This window comes from Bombina bombina, chromosome 8, assembly GCF_027579735.1.
Source record: "Bombina bombina isolate aBomBom1 chromosome 8, aBomBom1.pri, whole genome shotgun sequence".
In the NCBI taxonomy this organism is placed as follows: Eukaryota; Metazoa; Chordata; class Amphibia; order Anura; family Bombinatoridae; genus Bombina; species Bombina bombina.
In genome coordinates this window covers 28,112,128-28,133,882 of record NC_069506.1, presented here as the reverse complement: position 1 = coordinate 28,133,882, position 21,755 = coordinate 28,112,128, and the positions used below count along the sequence as shown (strand labels likewise).

At 45.3% G+C, this 21,755-nt stretch overlaps 1 protein-coding gene across 2 annotated transcripts in view; it reads right to left on the bottom strand.

Annotated features, from left to right (window-relative positions):
• SH2D5 (SH2 domain containing 5) overlaps positions 1-17,354 on the bottom strand; it is a 61,068-nt gene extending 43,714 nt beyond the window's left edge. Inside the window, exons 1-2 of one of the 2 annotated variants that reach the window (XM_053690239.1) lie at positions 17,333-17,354; positions 16,957-17,045 (exon numbers count right to left, since the gene is read on the bottom strand). In XM_053690239.1, coding sequence (XP_053546214.1) covers positions 16,957-17,006 — 50 coding nt within the window. In that variant the 5' untranslated portion in view covers positions 17,007-17,045; positions 17,333-17,354. Of the gene's footprint in view, positions 1-16,043; positions 16,397-16,956; positions 17,046-17,332 lie in introns of those variants that run through there. The other variant, XM_053690240.1, reaches the window with a different exon arrangement.
• Between the last annotated feature and the right edge of the window lie 4,401 nt (positions 17,355-21,755).

The window sequence follows — 21,755 nt, the reverse complement described above, 5'->3', positions numbered from 1 at the left end:
CCAAAAATGGGCCGGCATTAAAACTTACATTCTTGCCTTTCAAATAAAGATACCAAGAGAATGAATTGGAGTAAATTATAAAGTTGCTTAAAATGTCATGCTCTATCTGAATCACAAAAGAAAACATTTGGGTTCAGTGTCCATTTAATATTTATATTTGCTAAATCTTTATCAATTTTGTCATACTGTATAGGTATTTTTAACACTGATTAGATGGAATATTTTATTTTAAATTAAAAGGGACAGTAAAGTCAAAATTAAAACGGTCATACTTTAAATAAAGAGTGCAATTTTAAACAACTTTCCAATTTGCTTTGTTCTGTTGGTATCTTTTTTTGAAGAGTAAATCTAAGTAGGTTTAGGAGCAGCAACACATAGTGCCAGATTACAAGTGGAGTGCTAAATATCGCTTGCATGCAAGTGATATAAGCGCTCCACTTTGTAATACCAGCGCATGATAATGTGCACTGGTATTACAAGCAAATCGCAAGAGCGCGCTTCCATAGGCTACTATGGGAACCTCGTTCTGATGCCGTCACAGACTTCTAAGTGTGTTATAATCTAATTGTAAACCAATGATTATTTAATATCAGTACTAGCAGGTTTAGTCTTTAAGTTATGCTGTATAAATGTTTATGCAAATTTATGCTGAGCATAGCCGGTATTTTTTCCAGAAAAGGTAGCAACTAGGGTATTACTTCTATGCGCCTTTTTTTATCAAGAAGCAGGGGGACAATGTTCCCTGCCAGAGAACCTGTCCATCTGCATTTTGGTGTATTTTGGAAGTGAAATCTGCCACCTGTTTGTACTTGTGTAAGAGCGTGGTAAGGGTTGCACAACCAATTGCATAGCTCATAACCATCCCACAGGACTGTCAAGGGTTGGGAGGTATAGCCCGCTAACCAGCCACACACATTCATTGTCCTAATTTTAAGGTACTGTCTGAACCACAGCCATCGTCTACCCAGGCACACATGAGACCCTGCTCTCTCTCTTCCCAACCTCCTGCATCCCAGAAAGCCCCCCCTCCAGGAAATGTCAGGAGGTATAATTAAAGTCTGCCACCTCTGCTTCTTAAAGGGACACTGAACCTAATTTTTTTCTTTCGTGATTCAGATAGAGCAGCAATTTTAAGCAACTTTCTAATTTACTCCTATTATCACATTTTCTTCATTCTCTTGATATCTTTATTTGAAAAGCAACAATGTAAGTTTGGATGCCGGCCCATTTTTGGTGAACAACCTGGGTTCTTGCTGATTGGTGGATAAATTCACCCACCAATAAACAAGTGCTGTCCATGGTTCTGAACCAAATATTGTCTGGCTCCTTAGCTTAGATGCCTTATTTTTTCAAATAAAGATAGCAAGAGAACGAAGAAAAATTGATAATAGGGGTAAATTAGAAAGTTGCTTAAAATTGCACGCTCTATCTGAATCATGAAAGAAAAAAATTGGGTTCAGTGTCCCTTTAACATGATGTTGCAGGGTCAGCTGCACCACAAAGAGCTCCGAAGATGCATCTGCAGATTCATAAATGAACCCTTTTTGTCAATAGTTTGGAGAATCAGGCAGATCCAATGCTCAGCTTAATTTGTCTGGTTCCACACCACCCACAGACGGTCACCAGTGAACCATACAAAGGTTGCAGTTACTTGATGCTACCTACATCCCATGTCTTCATTTCAATGGTTTAACAAACCCACTCAGTGTCATATCCATTCAGGGACACCATAAAGTAAATGTTTATTTCTTATTGTATCTAACGGAAGATATCCTCATGTGTATTACAGTTTGTTTTTGTAAAACAAATGTTCCTGGGGTGGGAGACCTCTTGTTTTAATGCTTGCTTGTCTAACAATGTAGTAGTGGGAGTTAAAGGGACATTGCACTGTTCATTTTCCCCAATGGCTTGTAATACCTGCTGCAGAGTATTATACTATGTATTAAAACTTACTCATTTGGGTTTATTCTTGCAATTGAGTAAGCTGGCTCTGCTCAGTGAAACCACCACCCATAATGAAAATATCAGTACCTAAGTATTTTTAATTGTGTAAATAGATAGATAAAATAAGCCAGTCTGATCTTCCTGCAGGCTCAGACAATTTGAATATGAATGTTCTTGAGAACAACAGGTGGTCACTGAGCAAAAAAGCTATTTCAATAGCATGAATAAAAATAGAGGAGCAACTCCTTATACATTTAATGTTTTGCAGCTGGTATAAAAAGTAATTAGAGGGAAAAAAACATTTTACACCAGTCATACATGCACTTCCTGATAGCTTTAAAATCATCATAAACCGTTTTATCTTAATATATATATAATATATCTCATTATTAGTCATATCCACTCAGCTACATCCCTAGCAACCTTAAAGGGACACTGTACCCAAAAATTTTCTTTTGTGATTCAGATAGAGCATGCAATTTTAAGCAACTTTCTAATTTACTCCTATTATCAATTTTTCTTCATTCCCTTGCTATCTTTATATGAAAAAGAAGGCATCTAAGCTTTTTTCTTGGTTCAGAACTCTGGACAGCAGTTTTTGATTGGTGGATGAATTTATCCACCAATCAGCAAGGACAACCTAGGTTGTTCACCAAAAATGGGCCGGCATCTAAACTTACATTCTTGCATTTCAAATAAAGATACCAAGAGAATAAAGAACATTTGATAATAGGAGTAAATTAGAAAGTTGCTTAAAATTGCATGCTCTATCTGAATCACGAAATAAATTTTTTGGGTATAGTGTCCCTTTAACCTAAGATTGTATCCATTAAGATCACACCATAGCTCAACAAAATCAGGGCCACTAAATTCTGCCTCAGTGTCATAGGGTTAATCCATCCCAGGCTAATACATAATTACCTCAGTGGATCTGTCTGTGCTCACTGGCAGCCTGTGTGCAGCACCTGAGACTAGCAGGGATATCAGTCAGATTTAGCACTATCACTGTAGGCGTAAGAGGTTGCGCAAATTGATAATCCCAGGAAATCTTTAAGGAAGTGTCTAGATGACAGGATTAATTATTTGTGTACGTGGGAACAATCCGCAGTCTCAGGCAATCAGACAGTGAGCTACAGTGACACACAGGTACTATAATGCTCTTTGTACCCTGGGGCCACTCCTGAGGAAGAGGTGTGAGTCACAGTTTATGGTAGAACCCACTCTTGTCTTGTCTGTCTTAGGATCTGCTGCATGTATGCTGTCCTAATGTACTGGGAATGGGACAGCGCTGTACCACACAGACACACACACACAGCGCTGTACCACACAGACACACACACAGCGCTGTACCACACAGACACACACACAGCGCTGTACCACACAGACACACACAGCGCTATACCACACAGATACACACACAGCGCTATACCACACAGATACACACACAGCGCTGTACCACACAGATACACACACAGCACTGTACCACACAGATACACACACAGCACTGTACCACACAGATACACACACAGCACTGTACCACACAGATACACACACAGCACTGTACCACACAGATACACACACAGCGCTGTACCACACAGATACACACACACAGCGCTGTACCACACAGATACACACACAGCGCTGTACCACACAGACACACACACAGCGCTGTACCACACAGACACACACACAGCGCTGTACCACACAGACACACACACAGCGCTGTACCACACAGACACACACACAGCGCTGTACCACACAGACACACACAGCGCTGTACCACACAGACACACACACAACACTGTACCACACAGACACACACACACACAACACTGTACCACACAGACACACACAGCGCTGTACCACACAGATACACACACAGCGCTGTACCACACAGACACACACAGCGCTGTACCACACAGACACACACACATCGCTGTACCATGCACACACAGCGATGTACCACACACACACACACAACGATGTACCACACACACACCGCTGTACCACACAGACACACACAGCGCTGTACCACACAGACACACACAGCGCTGTACCACACAGATACACTCACCGCGCTGTACCACACAGATACACTCACACAGCGCTGTACCACACAGATACACTCACACAGCGCTGTACCACACAGATACACTCACACAGCGCTGTACCACACAGATACACTCACACAGCGCTGTACCACACAGATACACTCACACAGCGCTGTACCACACAGATACACTCACAGCGCTGTACCACACAGATACACACACAGCGCTGTACCACACAGATACACACACAGCGCTGTACCACACAGATACACTCACAGCGCTGTACCACACAGATACACTCACAGCGCTGTACCACACAGATACACTCACAGCGCTGTACCACACAGATACACTCACAGCGCTGTACCACACAGATACACTCACAGCGCTGTACCACACAGATACACACACACACAAATAAATATCGCTGTACCACACAGATATACACACGCGCACACAGCGCTGTACCACACCAGCCTCTGTCATGTACTCACACTCTAACAGTCTCATGCACCAGCCTGTCATGTACTAATACACTAACACAGTCTCATGCCCCAGCCTCTGTCATGTACTCACACACTAACAGTCTCATGCCCCAGCCTCTGTCATGTACTCACACACTAACACAGTCTCATACCCCAGCCTCTGTCATGTACTCACACACTAACACAGTCTCATACCCCAGCCTCTGTCATGTACTCACACACTAACACAGTCTCATACCCCAGCCTCTGTCATGTACTCACACACTAACACAGTCTCATACCCCAGCCTCTGTCATGTACTCACACACTAACACAGTCTCATACCCCAGCCTCTGTCATGTACTCACTCACTAACACAGTCTCATACCCCAGCCTCTGTCATGTACTCACTCACTAACACAGTCTCATACCCCAGCCCCTGTCATGTACTCACACACTAACACAGTCTCATGCACCAGCCCCTGTCATGTACTCACACACTAACAGTCTCATACCCCAGCCTCTGTCATGTACTCACATACTAACAGTCTCATACCCCAGCCTCTGTCATGTACTCACACACTAACAGTCTCATGCACCAGCCTGTCATGTACTCACAGGGCCGCCACTAGTAATTTGGGGCCCCTGACTTAACCATTGATCAGGCCCCCCCCCCTCCTTTGACATGTGCAATTTTTGACCAAGTGACTAAAACGTATATGCACTTTATTCTTAAGTGTCTGTTTAAACTTGGAAATGTTGTAAAGGTAGTAACATACAGACACACTCATACACTGAAACACACACACTCACACATAAGGATTCACATATAGACACTCTAGCAGACACCCAAACAGACACTCAGCACTTGTTTACATTGACCTTACAAGTAATGAGGTAAACTACAGTTTTGTAAAAAAAAGGAGATTTAGAAAACTAAATATGGAGTTCTGATTATATTTTTGTAAACTAAATGATGACAACAGCATGCAGTGGCTGAAAGGAAGGGCCCTGAACTGCCTAAACAATAATTTAAAGGTTAAATGGTGGATTGGTGACTTCCGGAAAGGTCTTGTTAGTCTCAAAGTCTATAGAAAGATGTGAATAATCAGTAGTATGGTCAAAATTTCCTAAAAAGGAATGGACACACACACAAACTCAAACTTGCACATACACCCAAGGAAACACAGACAGAGACAGCCTCAGAAAACACACAAAGGCATACACACACAGAGAGACACCCACAAAAAACATACAAAGACATACACACACCCTCACTGAGACATCCACAGAAAACACACAAAGACATACACACACCCTCACAGAGACACCCACAGAAAACACACACCCTCACAGAGACATCCACAGAAAACACAGACATACACACCCACCATCACAGAGGCATCCAGAGAAAATACACAAAGACAAACATACACACACCCTCACAGAGAAACCCATAGAAAAAGCTCAGACATATGCACACACCCTCACAGACATCCACAGAAAATGCACAAAGACATACACACCCACCCTCACAGAGAGACCCACAGAAAAAAATACATACACACTTATAGAGACACAAAACAAAGCACAAAGACATAAACACAGACACCCACCACAGAAACACTCACAGGAGGAAACATTTATGCACTTTGCATGCCCTAAATCAATAGTGTGTGACATGCATGATAAAAAAATTGCAGAAATTAAGAGATGACTTTTTAAAGAATCATATTTGTAAATGTGCAAACAAAAATAATTCTGTGAATTCAAAATTGTACATTAATGATCTGGGTAGATGGCTAGATGAAGAAAAGTACTTTTAAAAGGTTGACATATGTTTGTTTGTTTTTTTCCCCATTTTCCCCAACCAAGAGCACCACTTCAAATATAATGTACAAATGTTCCCATCTGTCAGCTGTACTTATGGATTTTTAAAATGCTGTACTCTATATGGTCTTGGTGGAACCATAAGCTGTGCTACTCATACCATTAGATCTGGTTAAATGCAGGATTTAGGCTTGTTGGTATGTATTTCAAAATTAAGTCAAATGTAGTGTAAACTGAGAAGTTTTAAGTTAACCTGTATCATTTCAAACACTGAGCAATCTTAGTCTGAGAGTATAACATTTTATGTAGGTGTAAAAATCTTAGATAAAATGCCTCCTTGCATCTGGAAAGTCCTTGCATAAAGGGGCAGTAAACTGGAATGTAATTTATATATAAATAAAAAAAATGCATATCTGCCAAAAGGGCACCTACCATTTGTGTATTGAGGAGGAAACAGTTCTGCATGGTTTTAAATATAGAATTTCTACAGCATTGTCAAATAATAATAAATACACTGCTGCTAAAAAGAATGTGTTTTTATGGACCCCTGGCCCCACCATACAACTACTACCACACTGAAGTTACAATCCGAAATTGCACAAAGAAATAAAAAACATTTGCTAAGTAAGTCCTGCCTCCTCTGCAAATGAAAGTGATCTGCCGTCTGACGCAGGCACACACTATACAAACAAAGTGCCAACTCTGTCTCACACTGTGCATAGTGGTTTAGTGCACACTCAGAAATCCTCTCAAATGCTAATACTTTACTCCTTGTTATAACATTTCCCATGCTCAATTAGCACTTAGCTGTAGTACCCACTTGTGGCTGCCAATTTTTTTTTTTTTTTTTTAGTTTTTGCCTCATGGGCCCCCCCTGGCCCATTGGGCCCCTGACAGGAGTCACCCCTTTCACCCCCTGATGGTGGCCCTGTGTACTCACACACTAACACAGTCTCATGCACCAGCCCCTGTCATGTACTCACACACTAACAGTCTCATGCACCAGCCTCTGTCATGTACTCACACACTAACAGTCTCATGCACCAGCCTCTGTCATGTACTCACACACTAACACAGTCTCATGCCCCAGCCCCTGTCATGTACTCACACACTAACACAGTCTCATGCCCCAGCCCCTGTCATGTACTCACACACTAACACAGTCTCATGCCCCAGCCCCTGTCATGTACTCACACACTAACACAGTCTAATGCCCCAGCCCCTGTCATGTACTCACACACTAACAGTCTCATGCCCCAGCCCCTGTCATGTACTCACACACTAACAGTCTCATGCCCCAGCCTCTGTCATGTACTCACACACTAACACAGTCTCATGCCCCAGCTCCTGTCATGTACTCACACACTAACACAGTCTCATGCCCCAGCTCCTGTCATGTACTCACACACTAACACAGTCTCATGCCCCAGCCTCTGTCATGTACTCACACACTAACACAGTCTCATGCCCCAGCTCCTGTCATGTACTCACACACTAACACAGTCTCATGCCCCAGCCTCTGTCATGTACTCACACACTAACAGTCTCATACCCCAGCCTGTCATGTACTCACACACTAACAGTCTCATGCCCCAGCCCCTGTCATGTACTCACACACTAACAGTCTCATACCCCAGCCTCTGTCATGTACTCACACACTAACAGTCTCATGCCCCAGCCCCTGTCATGTACTCACACACTAACAGTCTCATGCCCCAGCCTCTGTCATGTACTCACACACTAACAGTCTCATGCCCCAGCCTCTGTCATGTACTCACACACTAACACAGTCTCATGCACCAGCCCCTGTCATGTACTCACACACTAACACAGTCTCATGCCCCAGCCTGTCATGTACTCACACACTAACAGTCTCATGCCCCAGCCCCTGTCATGTACTCACACACTAACAGTCTCATACCCCAGCCTCTGTCATGTACTCACACACTAACAGTCTCATGCCCCAGCCCCTGTCATGTACTCACACACTAACAGTCTCATGCCCCAGCCTCTGTCATGTACTCACACACTAACAGTCTCATGCCCCAGCCTCTGTCATGTACTCACACACTAACACAGTCTCATGCACCAGCCCCTGTCATGTACTCACACACTAACACAGTCTCATGCCCCAGCCTCTGTCATGTACTCACACACTAACAGTCTCATACCCCAGCCCCTGTCATGTACTCACACACTAACAGTCTCATGCACCAGCCCCTGTCATGTACTCACACACTAACAGTCTCATGCCCCAGCCTCTGTCATGTACTCACACACTAACACAGTCTCATGCACCAGCCCCTGTCATGTACTCACACACTAACACAGTCTCATACCCCAGCCCCTGTCATGTACTCACACACTAACAGTCTCATGCCCCAGCCTCTGTCATGTACTCACACACTAACACAGTCTAATACCCCAGCCTCTGTCATGTACTCACACACTAACAGTCTCATGCCCCAGCCTCTGTCATGTACTCACACACTAACAGTCTCATGCCCCAGCCTCTGTCATGTACTCACACACTAACACAGTCTAATACCCCAGCCTCTGTCATGTACTCACACACTAACACAGTCTAATACCCCAGCCTCTGTCATGTACTCACACACTAACACAGTCTAATACCCCAGCCTCTGTCATGTACTCACACACTAACACAGTCTAATACCCCAGCCTCTGTCATGTACTCACACACTAACACAGTCTAATACCCCAGCCTCTGTCATGTACTCACACACTAACACAGTCTCATACCCCAGCCCCTGTCATGTACTCACACACTAACACAGTCTCATACCCCAGCCCCTGTCATGTACTCACACACTAACAGTCTCATGCCCCAGCCTGTCATGTACTCACACACTAACAGTCTCATGCACCAGCCTGTCATGTACTCACACACTAACAGTCTCATGCCCCAGCCTGTCATGTACTCACACACTAACAGTCTCATGCACCAGCCCCTGTCATGTACTCACACACTAACAGTCTCATGCACCAGCCCCTGTCATGTACTCACACACTAACAGTCTCATACCCCAGCCTCTGTCATGTACTCACACACTAACAGTCTCATGCACCAGCCCCTGTCATGTACTCACACACTAACAGTCTCATACCCCAGCCTCTGTCATGTACTCACACACTAACACAGTCTAATGCCCCAGCCCCTGTCATGTACTCACACAGTAACAGTCCCATGCACCAGCCTCTGTCATGTACTCACACACTAACAGTCTCATGCCCCAGCCTGTCATGTACTCACACACTAACAGCCTCATGCCCCAGCCTCTCTCATGTACTCACACACTAACAGTCTCATGCACCAGCCCCTGTCATGTACTCACACACTAACAGTCTCATACCCCAGCCTCTGTCATGTACTCACTCACTAACACAGTCTAATGCCCCAGCCCCTGTCATGTACTCACACACTAACAGTCCCATACCCCAGCCTCTGTCATGTACTCACACACTAACAGTCTCATGCACCAGCCTGTCATGTACTCACACACTAACAGTCTCATGCACCAGCCTCTGTCATGTACTCACACACTAACAGTCTCATGCACCAGCCTGTCATGTACTCACACACTAACAGTCTCATGCCCCAGCCTCTCTCATGTACTCACACACTAACAGTCTCATGCACCAGCCCCTGTCATGTACTCACACACTAACAGTCTCATACCCCAGCCTCTGTCATGTACTCACTCACTAACACAGTCTCATACCCCAGCCTCTGTCATGTACTCACACACTAACAGTCTCATGCCCCAGCCTCTGTCATGTACTCACACACTAACAGTCTCATGCCCCAGCCCCTGTCATGTACTCACACACTAACAGTCTCATACCCCAGCCCCTGTCATGTACTCACTCACTAACACAGTCTAATGCCCCAGCCTCTGTCATGTACTCACACACTAACAGTCTCATGCCCCAGCCTCTGTCATGTACTCACACACTAACACAGTCCCATGCACCAGCCTCTGTCATGTACTCACACACTAACAGTCTCATGCCCCAGCCTCTGTCATGTACTCACACACTAACAGTCTCATGCCCCAGCCTGTCATGTACTCACACACTAACACAGTCTAATGCCCCAGCCTCTGTCATGTACTCACACACTAACAGTCTCATGCCCCAGCCTCTGTCATGTACTCACACACTAACAGTCTCATGCCCCAGCCTCTGTCATGTACTCACACACTAACAGTCTCATGCCCCAGCCTCTGTCATGTACTCACACACTAACACAGTCTCATGCCCCAGCCTGTCATGTACTCACACACTAACAGTCTCATGCCCCAGCCCCTGTCATGTACTCACACACTAACAGTCTCATACCCCAGCCTCTGTCATGTACTCACACACTAACAGTCTCATGCCCCAGCCCCTGTCATGTACTCACACACTAACAGTCTCATGCCCCAGCCTCTGTCATGTACTCACACACTAACAGTCTCATGCCCCAGCCTCTGTCATGTACTCACACACTAACACAGTCTCATGCACCAGCCCCTGTCATGTACTCACACACTAACACAGTCTCATGCCCCAGCCTCTGTCATGTACTCACACACTAACAGTCTCATACCCCAGCCCCTGTCATGTACTCACACACTAACAGTCTCATGCACCAGCCCCTGTCATGTACTCACACACTAACAGTCTCATGCCCCAGCCTCTGTCATGTACTCACACACTAACACAGTCTAATGCCCCAGCCCCTGTCATGTACTCACACACTAACACAGTCTAATGCCCCAGCCTCTGTCATGTACTCACACACTAACAGCCTCATACCCCAGCCTCTGTCATGTACTCACACACTAACACAGTCTCATACCCCAGCCTCTGTCATGTACTCACACACTAACACAGTCTCATGCACCAGCCCCTGTCATGTACTCACACACTAACAGTCTCATACCCCAGCCCCTGTCATGTACTCACACACTAACAGTCTCATGCACCAGCCCCTGTCATGTACTCACACACTAACAGTCTCATGCCCCAGCCTCTGTCATGTACTCACACACTAACACAGTCTCATGCACCAGCCCCTGTCATGTACTCACACACTAACACAGTCTCATACCCCAGCCCCTGTCATGTACTCACACACTAACAGTCTCATGCCCCAGCCTCTGTCATGTACTCACACACTAACACAGTCTAATACCCCAGCCTCTGTCATGTACTCACACACTAACACAGTCTAATACCCCAGCCTCTGTCATGTACTCACACACTAACACAGTCTAATACCCCAGCCTCTGTCATGTACTCACACACTAACACAGTCTAATACCCCAGCCTCTGTCATGTACTCACACACTAACACAGTCTAATACACCAGCCTCTGTCATGTACTCACACACTAACACAGTCTCATACCCCAGCCCCTGTCATGTACTCACACACTAACAGTCTCATGCCCCAGCCTGTCATGTACTCACACACTAACAGTCTCATGCACCAGCCTGTCATGTACTCACACACTAACAGTCTCATGCCCCAGCCTGTCATGTACTCACACACTAACAGTCTCATGCACCAGCCCCTGTCATGTACTCACACACTAACAGTCTCATGCCCCAGCCTCTGTCATGTACTCACACACTAACACAGTCTCATGCACCAGCCCCTGTCATGTACTCACACACTAACACAGTCTCATGCCCCAGCCTCTGTCATGTACTCACACACTAACAGTCTCATACCCCAGCCCCTGTCATGTACTCACACACTAACAGTCTCATGCACCAGCCCCTGTCATGTACTCACACACTAACAGTCTCATGCCCCAGCCTCTGTCATGTACTCACACACTAACACAGTCTCATGCACCAGCCCCTGTCATGTACTCACACACTAACACAGTCTCATACCCCAGCCCCTGTCATGTACTCACACACTAACAGTCTCATGCCCCAGCCTCTGTCATGTACTCACACACTAACACAGTCTAATACCCCAGCCTCTGTCATGTACTCACACACTAACAGTCTCATGCCCCAGCCTCTGTCATGTACTCACACACTAACACAGTCTAATACCCCAGCCTCTGTCATGTACTCACACACTAACACAGTCTAATACCCCAGCCTCTGTCATGTACTCACACACTAACACAGTCTAATACCCCAGCCTCTGTCATGTACTCACACACTAACACAGTCTCATACCCCAGCCCCTGTCATGTACTCACACACTAACAGTCTCATGCCCCAGCCTGTCATGTACTCACACACTAACAGTCTCATGCACCAGCCTGTCATGTACTCACACACTAACAGTCTCATGCCCCAGCCTGTCATGTACTCACACACTAACAGTCTCATGCACCAGCCCCTGTCATGTACTCACACACTAACAGTCTCATGCACCAGCCCCTGTCATGTACTCACACACTAACAGTCTCATACCCCAGCCTCTGTCATGTACTCACACACTAACAGTCTCATGCACCAGCCCCTGTCATGTACTCACACACTAACAGTCTCATACCCCAGCCTCTGTCATGTACTCACACACTAACACAGTCTAATGCCCCAGCCCCTGTCATGTACTCACACACTAACAGTCCCATGCACCAGCCTCTGTCATGTACTCACACACTAACAGTCTCATGCCCCAGCCTCTGTCATGTACTCACATACTAACAGTCTCATGCACCAGCCTCTGTCATGTACTCACACACTAACAGTCTCATGCACCAGCCCCTGTCATGTACTCACACACTAACAGTCCCATGCACCAGCCTCTGTCATGTACTCACACACTAACAGTCTCATGCCCCAGCCTCTGTCATGTACTCACACACTAACAGTCTCATGCACCAGCCTCTGTCATGTACTCACACACTAACAGTCTCATGCACCAGCCCCTGTCATGTACTCACACACTAACAGTCTCATACCCCAGCCTCTGTCATGTACTCACTCACTAACACAGTCTCATACCCCAGCCTCTGTCATGTACTCACACACTAACAGTCTCATGCCCCAGCCTCTGTCATGTACTCACACACTAACAGTCTCATGCCCCAGCCCCTGTCATGTACTCACACACTAACAGTCTCATACCCCAGCCTCTGTCATGTACTCACACACTAACACAGTCTCATGCCCCAGCCTCTGTCATGTACTCACACACTAACAGTCTCATGTCCCAGCCTCTGTCATGTACTCACACACTAACACAGTCTCATGCCCCAGCCTGTCATGTACTCACACACTAACAGTCTCATGCACCAGCCCCTGTCATGTACTCACACACTAACAGTCTCATACCCCAGCCCCTGTCATGTACTCACACACTAACAGTCTAATGCCCCAGCCCCTGTCATGTACTCACACACTAACACAGTCTAATGCCCCAGCCCCTGTCATGTACTCACACACTAACAGTCCCATGCACCAGCCTCTGTCATGTACTCACACACTAACACAGTCTAATGCCCCAGCCCCTGTCATGTACTCACACACTAACACAGTCTCATGCCCCAGCCTCTGTCATGTACTCACACACTAACAGTCCCATGCACCAGCCTCTGTCATGTACTCACACACTAACACAGTCTAATGCCCCAGCCCCTGTCATGTACTCACACACTAACAGTCTCATACCCCAGCCCCTGTCATGTACTCACACACTAACACAGTCTAATGCCCCAGCCCCTGTCATGTACTCACACACTAACAGTCCCATGCACCAGCCTCTGTCATGTACTCACACACTAACACAGTCTAATGCCCCAGCCCCTGTCATGTACTCACACACTAACACAGTCTCATGCCCCAGCCTCTGTCATGTACTCACACACTAACAGTCCCATGCACCAGCCTCTGTCATGTACTCACACACTAACACTGTCTAATGCCCCAGCCCCTGTCATGTACTCACACACTAACACAGTCTCATGCCCCAGCCCCTGTCATGTACTCACACACTAACAGTCCCATGCCCCAGCCTCTGTCATGTACTCACACACTAACAGTCTCATGCCCCAGCCTCTGTCATGTACTTACACACTAACAGTCCCATGCACCAGCCCCTGTCATGTACTCACACACTAACAGTCTCATGCCCCAGCCTCTGTCATGTACTTACACACTAACAGTCTCATGCACCAGCCTCTGTCATGTACTCACACACTAACACAGTCTCATGCCCCAGCCTCTGTCATGTACTCACACACTAACACAGTCTCATGCCCCAGCCTCTGTCATGTACTCACACACTAACAGTCCCATGCACCAGCCTCTGTCATGTACTCACACACTAACAGTCTCATGCCCCAGCCTCTGTCATGTACTCACACACTAACAGTCTCATGCACCAGCCTCTGTCATGTACTCACACACTAACAGTCTAATGACCCAGCCCCTGTCATGTACTCACACACTAACAGTCCCATGCACCAGCCTCTGTCATGTACTCACACACTAACAGTCTCATACCCCAGCCTCTGTCATGTACTCACAAACTAACAGTCTCATGCACCAGCCTCTGTCATGTACTCACACACTAACAGTCTCATGCACCAGCCCCTGTCATGTACTCACACACTAACAGTCTCATACCCCAGCCTCTGTCATGTACTCACTCACTAACACAGTCTCATACCCCAGCCTCTGTCATGTACTCACACACTAACAGTCTCATGCCCCAGCCTCTGTCATGTACTCACACACTAACAGTCTCATGCCCCAGCCCCTGTCATGTACTCACACACTAACAGTCTCATACCCCAGCCTCTGTCATGTACTCACACACTAACACAGTCTCATGCCCCAGCCTGTCATGTACTCACACACTAACAGTCTCATGTCCCAGCCTCTGTCATGTACTCACACACTAACACAGTCTCATGCCCCAGCCTGTCATGTACTCACACACTAACAGTCTCATGCACCAGCCCCTGTCATGTACTCACACACTAACAGTCTCATGCACCAGCCCCTGTCATGTACTCACACACTAACAGTCTAATGCCCCAGCCCCTGTCATGTACTCACACACTAACACAGTCTAATGCCCCAGCCCCTGTCATGTACTCACACACTAACACAGTCTAATGCCCCAGCCCCTGTCATGTACTCACACACTAACACAGTCTAATGCCCCAGCCCCTGTCATGTACTCACACACTAACACAGTCTAATGCCCCAGCCCCTGTCATGTACTCACACACTAACACAGCCTCATGCAAAAGCCCCTGTCATGTACTCACACACTAACAGTCTCATGCCCCAGCCTCTGTCATGTACTCACACACTAACACAGTCCCATGCACCAGCCTCTGTCATGTACTCGCACACTAACAGTCTCATGCCCCAGCCTGTCATGTACTCACACACTAACACAGTCTAATGCCCCAGCCTCTGTCATGTACTCACACACTAACAGTCTCATGCACCAGCCTGTCATGTACTCACACACTAACACAGTCTAATGCCCCAGCCTCTGTCATGTACTCACACACTAACAGTCTCATGCACCAGCCCCTGTCATGTACTCACACACTAACAGTCTCATGCACCAGCCCGTCATGTACTCACACACTAACACAGTCTCATGCACCAGCCCCTGTCATGTACTCACACACTAACACAGTCTCATGCCCCAGCCTCTGTCATGTACTCACACACTAACAGTCTCATGCCCCAGCCTCTGTCATGTACTCACACACTAACAGTCTCATACCCCAGCCTTTCACACACTCACTGACCTGTGCAGTTCCAGCCCCAGTTTGATTCTCAGTTTCCCTCCTGTACAGTGTTTGTGGCTTCTTGAGAATCCTTCCCTCACCTGTGTGTGCAGACTGAGCCTGGAAGCGCCTCTAGGGTACTACACGCCCAAGTGGGAGGTACCTGTAGGACACTACATCACCTGGTGAGGGGCTCCTCCAGACAGGGTTGGATTTGTCATTGGACAATGCAGACAGCTACCTAGGGGCGATTTCATCTCAGAGATACACCTTTTTAGCCGGTCATGTAATACAGCTATACAATGTACTGTCCAGCATAATCAGAGTGCACAGGGGATTTCTAGTCTCCTATGAATCTTCTCAAGGCTGTAATATAAAATATGTTTAAATGTTTATACAACTTTGCAATAAATGAACCCTGAAAATTGTGGGTTTTCCTCTAAACTCCACTACATCCATAAAATGGGGAACATCTCTAGGTCACTGAACCCCAATAGGAGGCTCCTCTTGGACACTGAATTCTGAACTGATACACACTTCTGGGATGCTACACAGAAACCTCCTATTAGTAATTATTTAAATGTGTTTTTAAGCTGATATTATTATTATCATACAAAATTGTTGTACTGACTTTCCTTATCTATAGAAATATTATTCTGCATTGTGTTGCTTGTTGCCTTTGTATTGTTGGTTGTTTTTTTTGGGGGGGGTGCTTTGAGCTGCTTATTCCATCATTTTGTATCGCCCTCCAATTGTCAGCCATAAGTTTGCAAGCACGTCCCTATTTAGGAGAGGAATAGATAGGAAAAATGAAGCATTTAAAGGGGCATGAAATTTTCATGATTCACATATAACATGCAATTTTAAGAGATTTTTCAATTTACTACCATCATCAAATTTACATTCTCTTAGTATACGTTGTTGAAAAGCATACCTACGTAGGCTCAGTGATTGGTGGCTACACACCTTCATGCCTCTTCTCATTGGCTCAGAAGTGCATTGCTGCTCTGGAGCTGAGTTTAGCTATGTGTTTGATCACATTGCAAGGGTTAAACACAGTTATATACAAGCAATTGTGCAATAATAAAATGCTAACGCATAAGATCATCTTCCATTTGCAGTTTTATGCCCCTTTCAATAAGAAAAGCAGGACTATAAATCAAAATATGACCTCTACACACAGCATGCCATTTTTAAGTTCTAACACCCCAATTTTTACTCTTTCTATTAATTTGTATAATGGATTTGTTGTATCAATATTATACCTTTTTTACTTTTACATGTTTCATGTTGGATATGTGTTTACTTACCTGTATCCTAAAGATATTTGTACAGTTAGTGAGAGAGATGTGACAAGCAGACAAAATCGTTTTTCAATAAGTCTCAGCATGCGCCAGCAAGTATGACTCACTTTCCCTCGCCAGAAGACACAGATTTTCTCTGGGCTCTAACTTTATAGACATATCCAGACAGCATCACTTATCAAATATCATAAAATATGATGTAATACAATTTTCTGTAAGGATTCCTTTTGTTAATTCTGACGCTTTAAAGGGACAGTCTACTGGAAAAATAACATGCCCTAAATAACTGCATTGCTGACCCTAATTTACTATGGGCCAGATTACATGTGGCGTGCTAAGTAACACTCCCACTCGAGCGTTAACTGTGCTAGAAGTAAGCTTTTTGCGCTCATCGGGTTGCACTCGTATTATGACTGGAAAGTAAACTGTTTCTCTTGTAAGGTGTATCCAGTCCACGGATCATCCATTACTTGTGGGATATTCTCCTTCCCAACAGGAAGTTGCAAGAGGATCACCCACAGCAGAGCTGCTATTTAGCTCCTCCCCTAACTGCCATATCCAGTCATTCTCTTGCAACTCTCAACAAGCATGGAGGTAGTAAGAGGAAAGTGGTGAAATGTAGCTGTTATCTTGCTTCAATCAAAAGTTTTTTTGTTTTTAAATGGTACCAGAGTTGTACTATTTTGTCCCAGGCTGAAAAATAGAAGAATCTGCCTGTGATTTCTATGATCTTAGCAGGTTGAACTTGTAACTAAGATCCATTGCTGTTCTCACACATGATTGAAGAGAGAGATAACTTCAGCGGGGGAATGGCGTGCAGGTTATCCTGCTATGAGGTATGTGCAGTTAAGATTTTTTCTAGAAGATGTGAATGCTAGAAAATGCTGCTGATACCAAATTTATGTAAGGTAAGCCTGAATACAGCGATTTAATAGCGACTGGTATCATGCTTACTTTCTGAGGTAATACTTTTTTATATTTACAATATAAAACGTTTGCTGGCATGTTTAAACGTTTTTATATATACTTTGGTGATAAAACTTTATTGGGGCCTAGTTTTTTCCATATGGCTGGCTTAAATTTACCTAGAAACAGTTTCCTGAGGCTTTCCACTGTTACTATGAGTGGGAGGGGCCTAATTTGCGCTTTTTTGCGCAGTAACTTTTACAGACTGAGACATCCAGCTTCCTCCAGGAGCCCCCTGAATGCTATAGGACATCTCTAAAGGGCTCTTAGGCTTTCCAAAATCGTTTGTTGGGGAAGGTAGGCCCACAGCAAGGCTGTGGCAGTTGGTGTGACTGTTAAAAAACGTTTATATCGTTTTTTTTATCTGTTTTTTTTTTTAACTAAGGGGTTAATCATCCATTTGCAAGTGGGTGCAATGCTCTGTTAGCTTATTATACACACTGTAAAAATTTTATTTGATTTACTGCCTTTTTTCACTGTTTTTCAAATTCTGACAAAATTTGTTTCTCTTAAAGGCACAGTACCATTTCTTATATTTGCTTGTTAACTTGATTTAAAGTGTTTTCCAAGCTTGCTAGTCTCATTGCTAGTCTGTACAAACATGTCTGACATAGAGGAAACTCCTTGTTCATTATGTTTAAAAGCCATGGTGGAACCCCCTCTGAGAATGTGTACCAAATGTACTGATTTCACTTTAAGCAATAAAGATCATATTGTCTTTAAAAAATTTATCACCAGAGGAATCTGACGAGGGGGAAGTTATGCCGACTAACTCTCCCCACGTGTCAGATCCTTTGACTCCCGCTCAAATGGCGCCAAGTACATCCAGGGCGCCCATAGCGTTTACTTTACAAGACATGGTGGCAGTCATGGATAATACACTGTCAGCTGTATTAGCCAGACTACCTGAATTTAGAGGAAAGCGAGATAGCTCTGGAGTTAGACGAAATACAGAGCATACTGACGCTTTAAGAGCTATGTCTGATACTGCCTCACAATATGCAGAAGCTGAAGAAGGAGAGCTTCTTTCTGTGGGTGATGTTTCAGACTCAGGGAAGATGATGCAACCTGATTCTGATATTTCTACATTTAAATTTAAGCTTGAACACCTCCGCGTGTTACTCAGGGAGGTTTTAGCTGCTCTGAATGACTGTGATACAATTGCAGTGCCAGAGAAATTGTGTAGATTGTACAAATACTATGCAGTGCAGGTGTGCACTGATGTTTTTCCAATACCTAAAAGGTTTACAGAAATTATTACTAAGGAATGGGATAGACCAGGTGTGCCGTTCTCTCCCCCTCCTATTTTTAGAAAAATGTTTCCAATAGACGCCACCACACGGGACTTATGGCAGACAGTTCCTAAGGTGGAGGGAGCAGTTTCTACTCTAGCAAAGCGTACTACTATCCCTGTCAAGGACAGTTGTGCTTTCTTAGATCCAATGGATAAAAAGTTAGAGGGTTACCTTAAGAAAATGTTTATTCAACAAGGTTTTATCCTACAGCCCCTTGCATGCATTGCTCCTGTCACTGCTGCTGCGGCGTTCTGGTTTGAGTCTCTGGAAGAGGCTTTACAGGTAGCGACTCCATTGGATGACATACTTGACAAGCTTAGAGCACTTAAGCTAGCCAATTCTTTTGTTTCTGATGCCATTGTTCATTTGACTAAACTAACGGCTAAGAATTCTGGTTTTGCTATCCAGGCGCGCAGAGCGCTATGGCTTAAATCATGGTCAGCTGACGTTACTTCAAAGTCTAAGCTGCTTAACATTCCCTTCAAGGGGCAGACCCTATTCGGGCCTGGTTTGAAGGAGATTATTGCTGATATCACTGTAGGAAAAGGTCATGCCCTTCCTCAGGATAGGTCCAAATCAAGGGCCAAACAGTATAATTTTTGTGCCTTTCGAAACTTCAAGGCAAGTGCGGCATCAACTTCCTCTAATGCAAAACAAGAGGGAACTTTTGCTCAGTCCAAGACGGTCTGGAGACCTAACCAGGCCTGGAACAAAGGTAAGCAGGCCAAAAAGCCTGCTGCTGCCTCTAAGACAGCATGAAGGAACGGCCGGCCCCCTATCCGGTAACGGATCTAGTAGGGGGCAGACTTTCGCTCTTCGCCCAGACATGGGCAAGAGATGTCCAGGATCCCTGGGCGTTGGAAATTATATCCCAGGGATATCTTCTGGACTTCAAGGCTTCCCCCCCCAAAAGGGAGATTTCACCTTTCACAATTATCTGCAAACCAGATAAAGAGAGAGGCATTCTTACACTGTGTACAAGACCTCCTAGTTATGGGAGTGATCCATCCAGTTCCAAAGGAGGAACAGGGACAGGGATTTTACTCAAATCTGTTTGTGGTTCCCAAAAAAAGAGGGAACCTTCAAACCAATTTTGGATCTAAAGATCTTAAACAAATTCCTCAGAGTTCCATCATTCAAGATGGAGACTATTCGTACCATCCTACCTATGATCCAGGAGGGTCAATACATGACTACAGTGGATTTAAAGGATGCTTATCTTCACATTCCAATACACAAAGATCATCATCGGTTTCTCAGGTTTGCCTTCCTAGACAGGCATTACCAGTTTGTAGCTCTTCCCTTTGGGTTAGCTACAGCCCCAAGAATTTTTACGAAGGTTCTGGGGGTCGCTTCTGGCGGTCCTAAGGCCGCGGGGCATAGCAGTGGCCCCTTATTTAGACGACATCCTGATTCTGGCGTCAAACTTTCAAATTGCCAAGTCTCATACGGACATAGTGTTGGCATTTCTGAGGTCGCATGGGTGGAAGGTGAACGAGGAAAAGAGTTCTCTATCCCCCCTCACAAGAGTTTCCTTCCTAGGGACTCTGATAGATTCTGTAGAAATGAAAATTTACCTGACGGAGTCCAGGTTATCAAAACTTCTAAATTCCTGCCGTGTTCTTTATTCCATTCCTCGCCCTTCGGTGGCTCAGTGCATGGAAGTAATCGGCTTAATGGTAGCGGCAATGGACATAGTGCCGTTTGCACGCCTACATCTCAGACTGCTGCAACTCTGCATGCTCAGTCAGTGGAATGGGGATTACACAGATTTGTCCCCTCTACTAAATCTGGATCAAGAGACCAGGGATTCTCTTATCTGGTGGATATCTCGGGTCCATCTGTCCAAAGGTATGACCTTTCGCAGGCCAGATTGGACAATTGTAACAACAGATGCCAGCCTTCTAGGTTGGGGTGCAGTCTGGAACTCCCTGAAGGAGTTACTCCTTCCAATAAATATTCTGGAACTGAGAGCGATATTCAATGCTCTTCAGGCTTGGCCTCAGTTAGCAACTCTGAGGTTCATCAGATTTCAGTCAGACAACATCACGACTGTGGTTTACATCAACCATCAAAGGGGAACAAGGAGTTCCCTAGCGATGTTAGAAGTCTCAAAGATAATTCGCTGGGCAGAGATTCACTCTTGCCACCTATCAGCTATCCATATC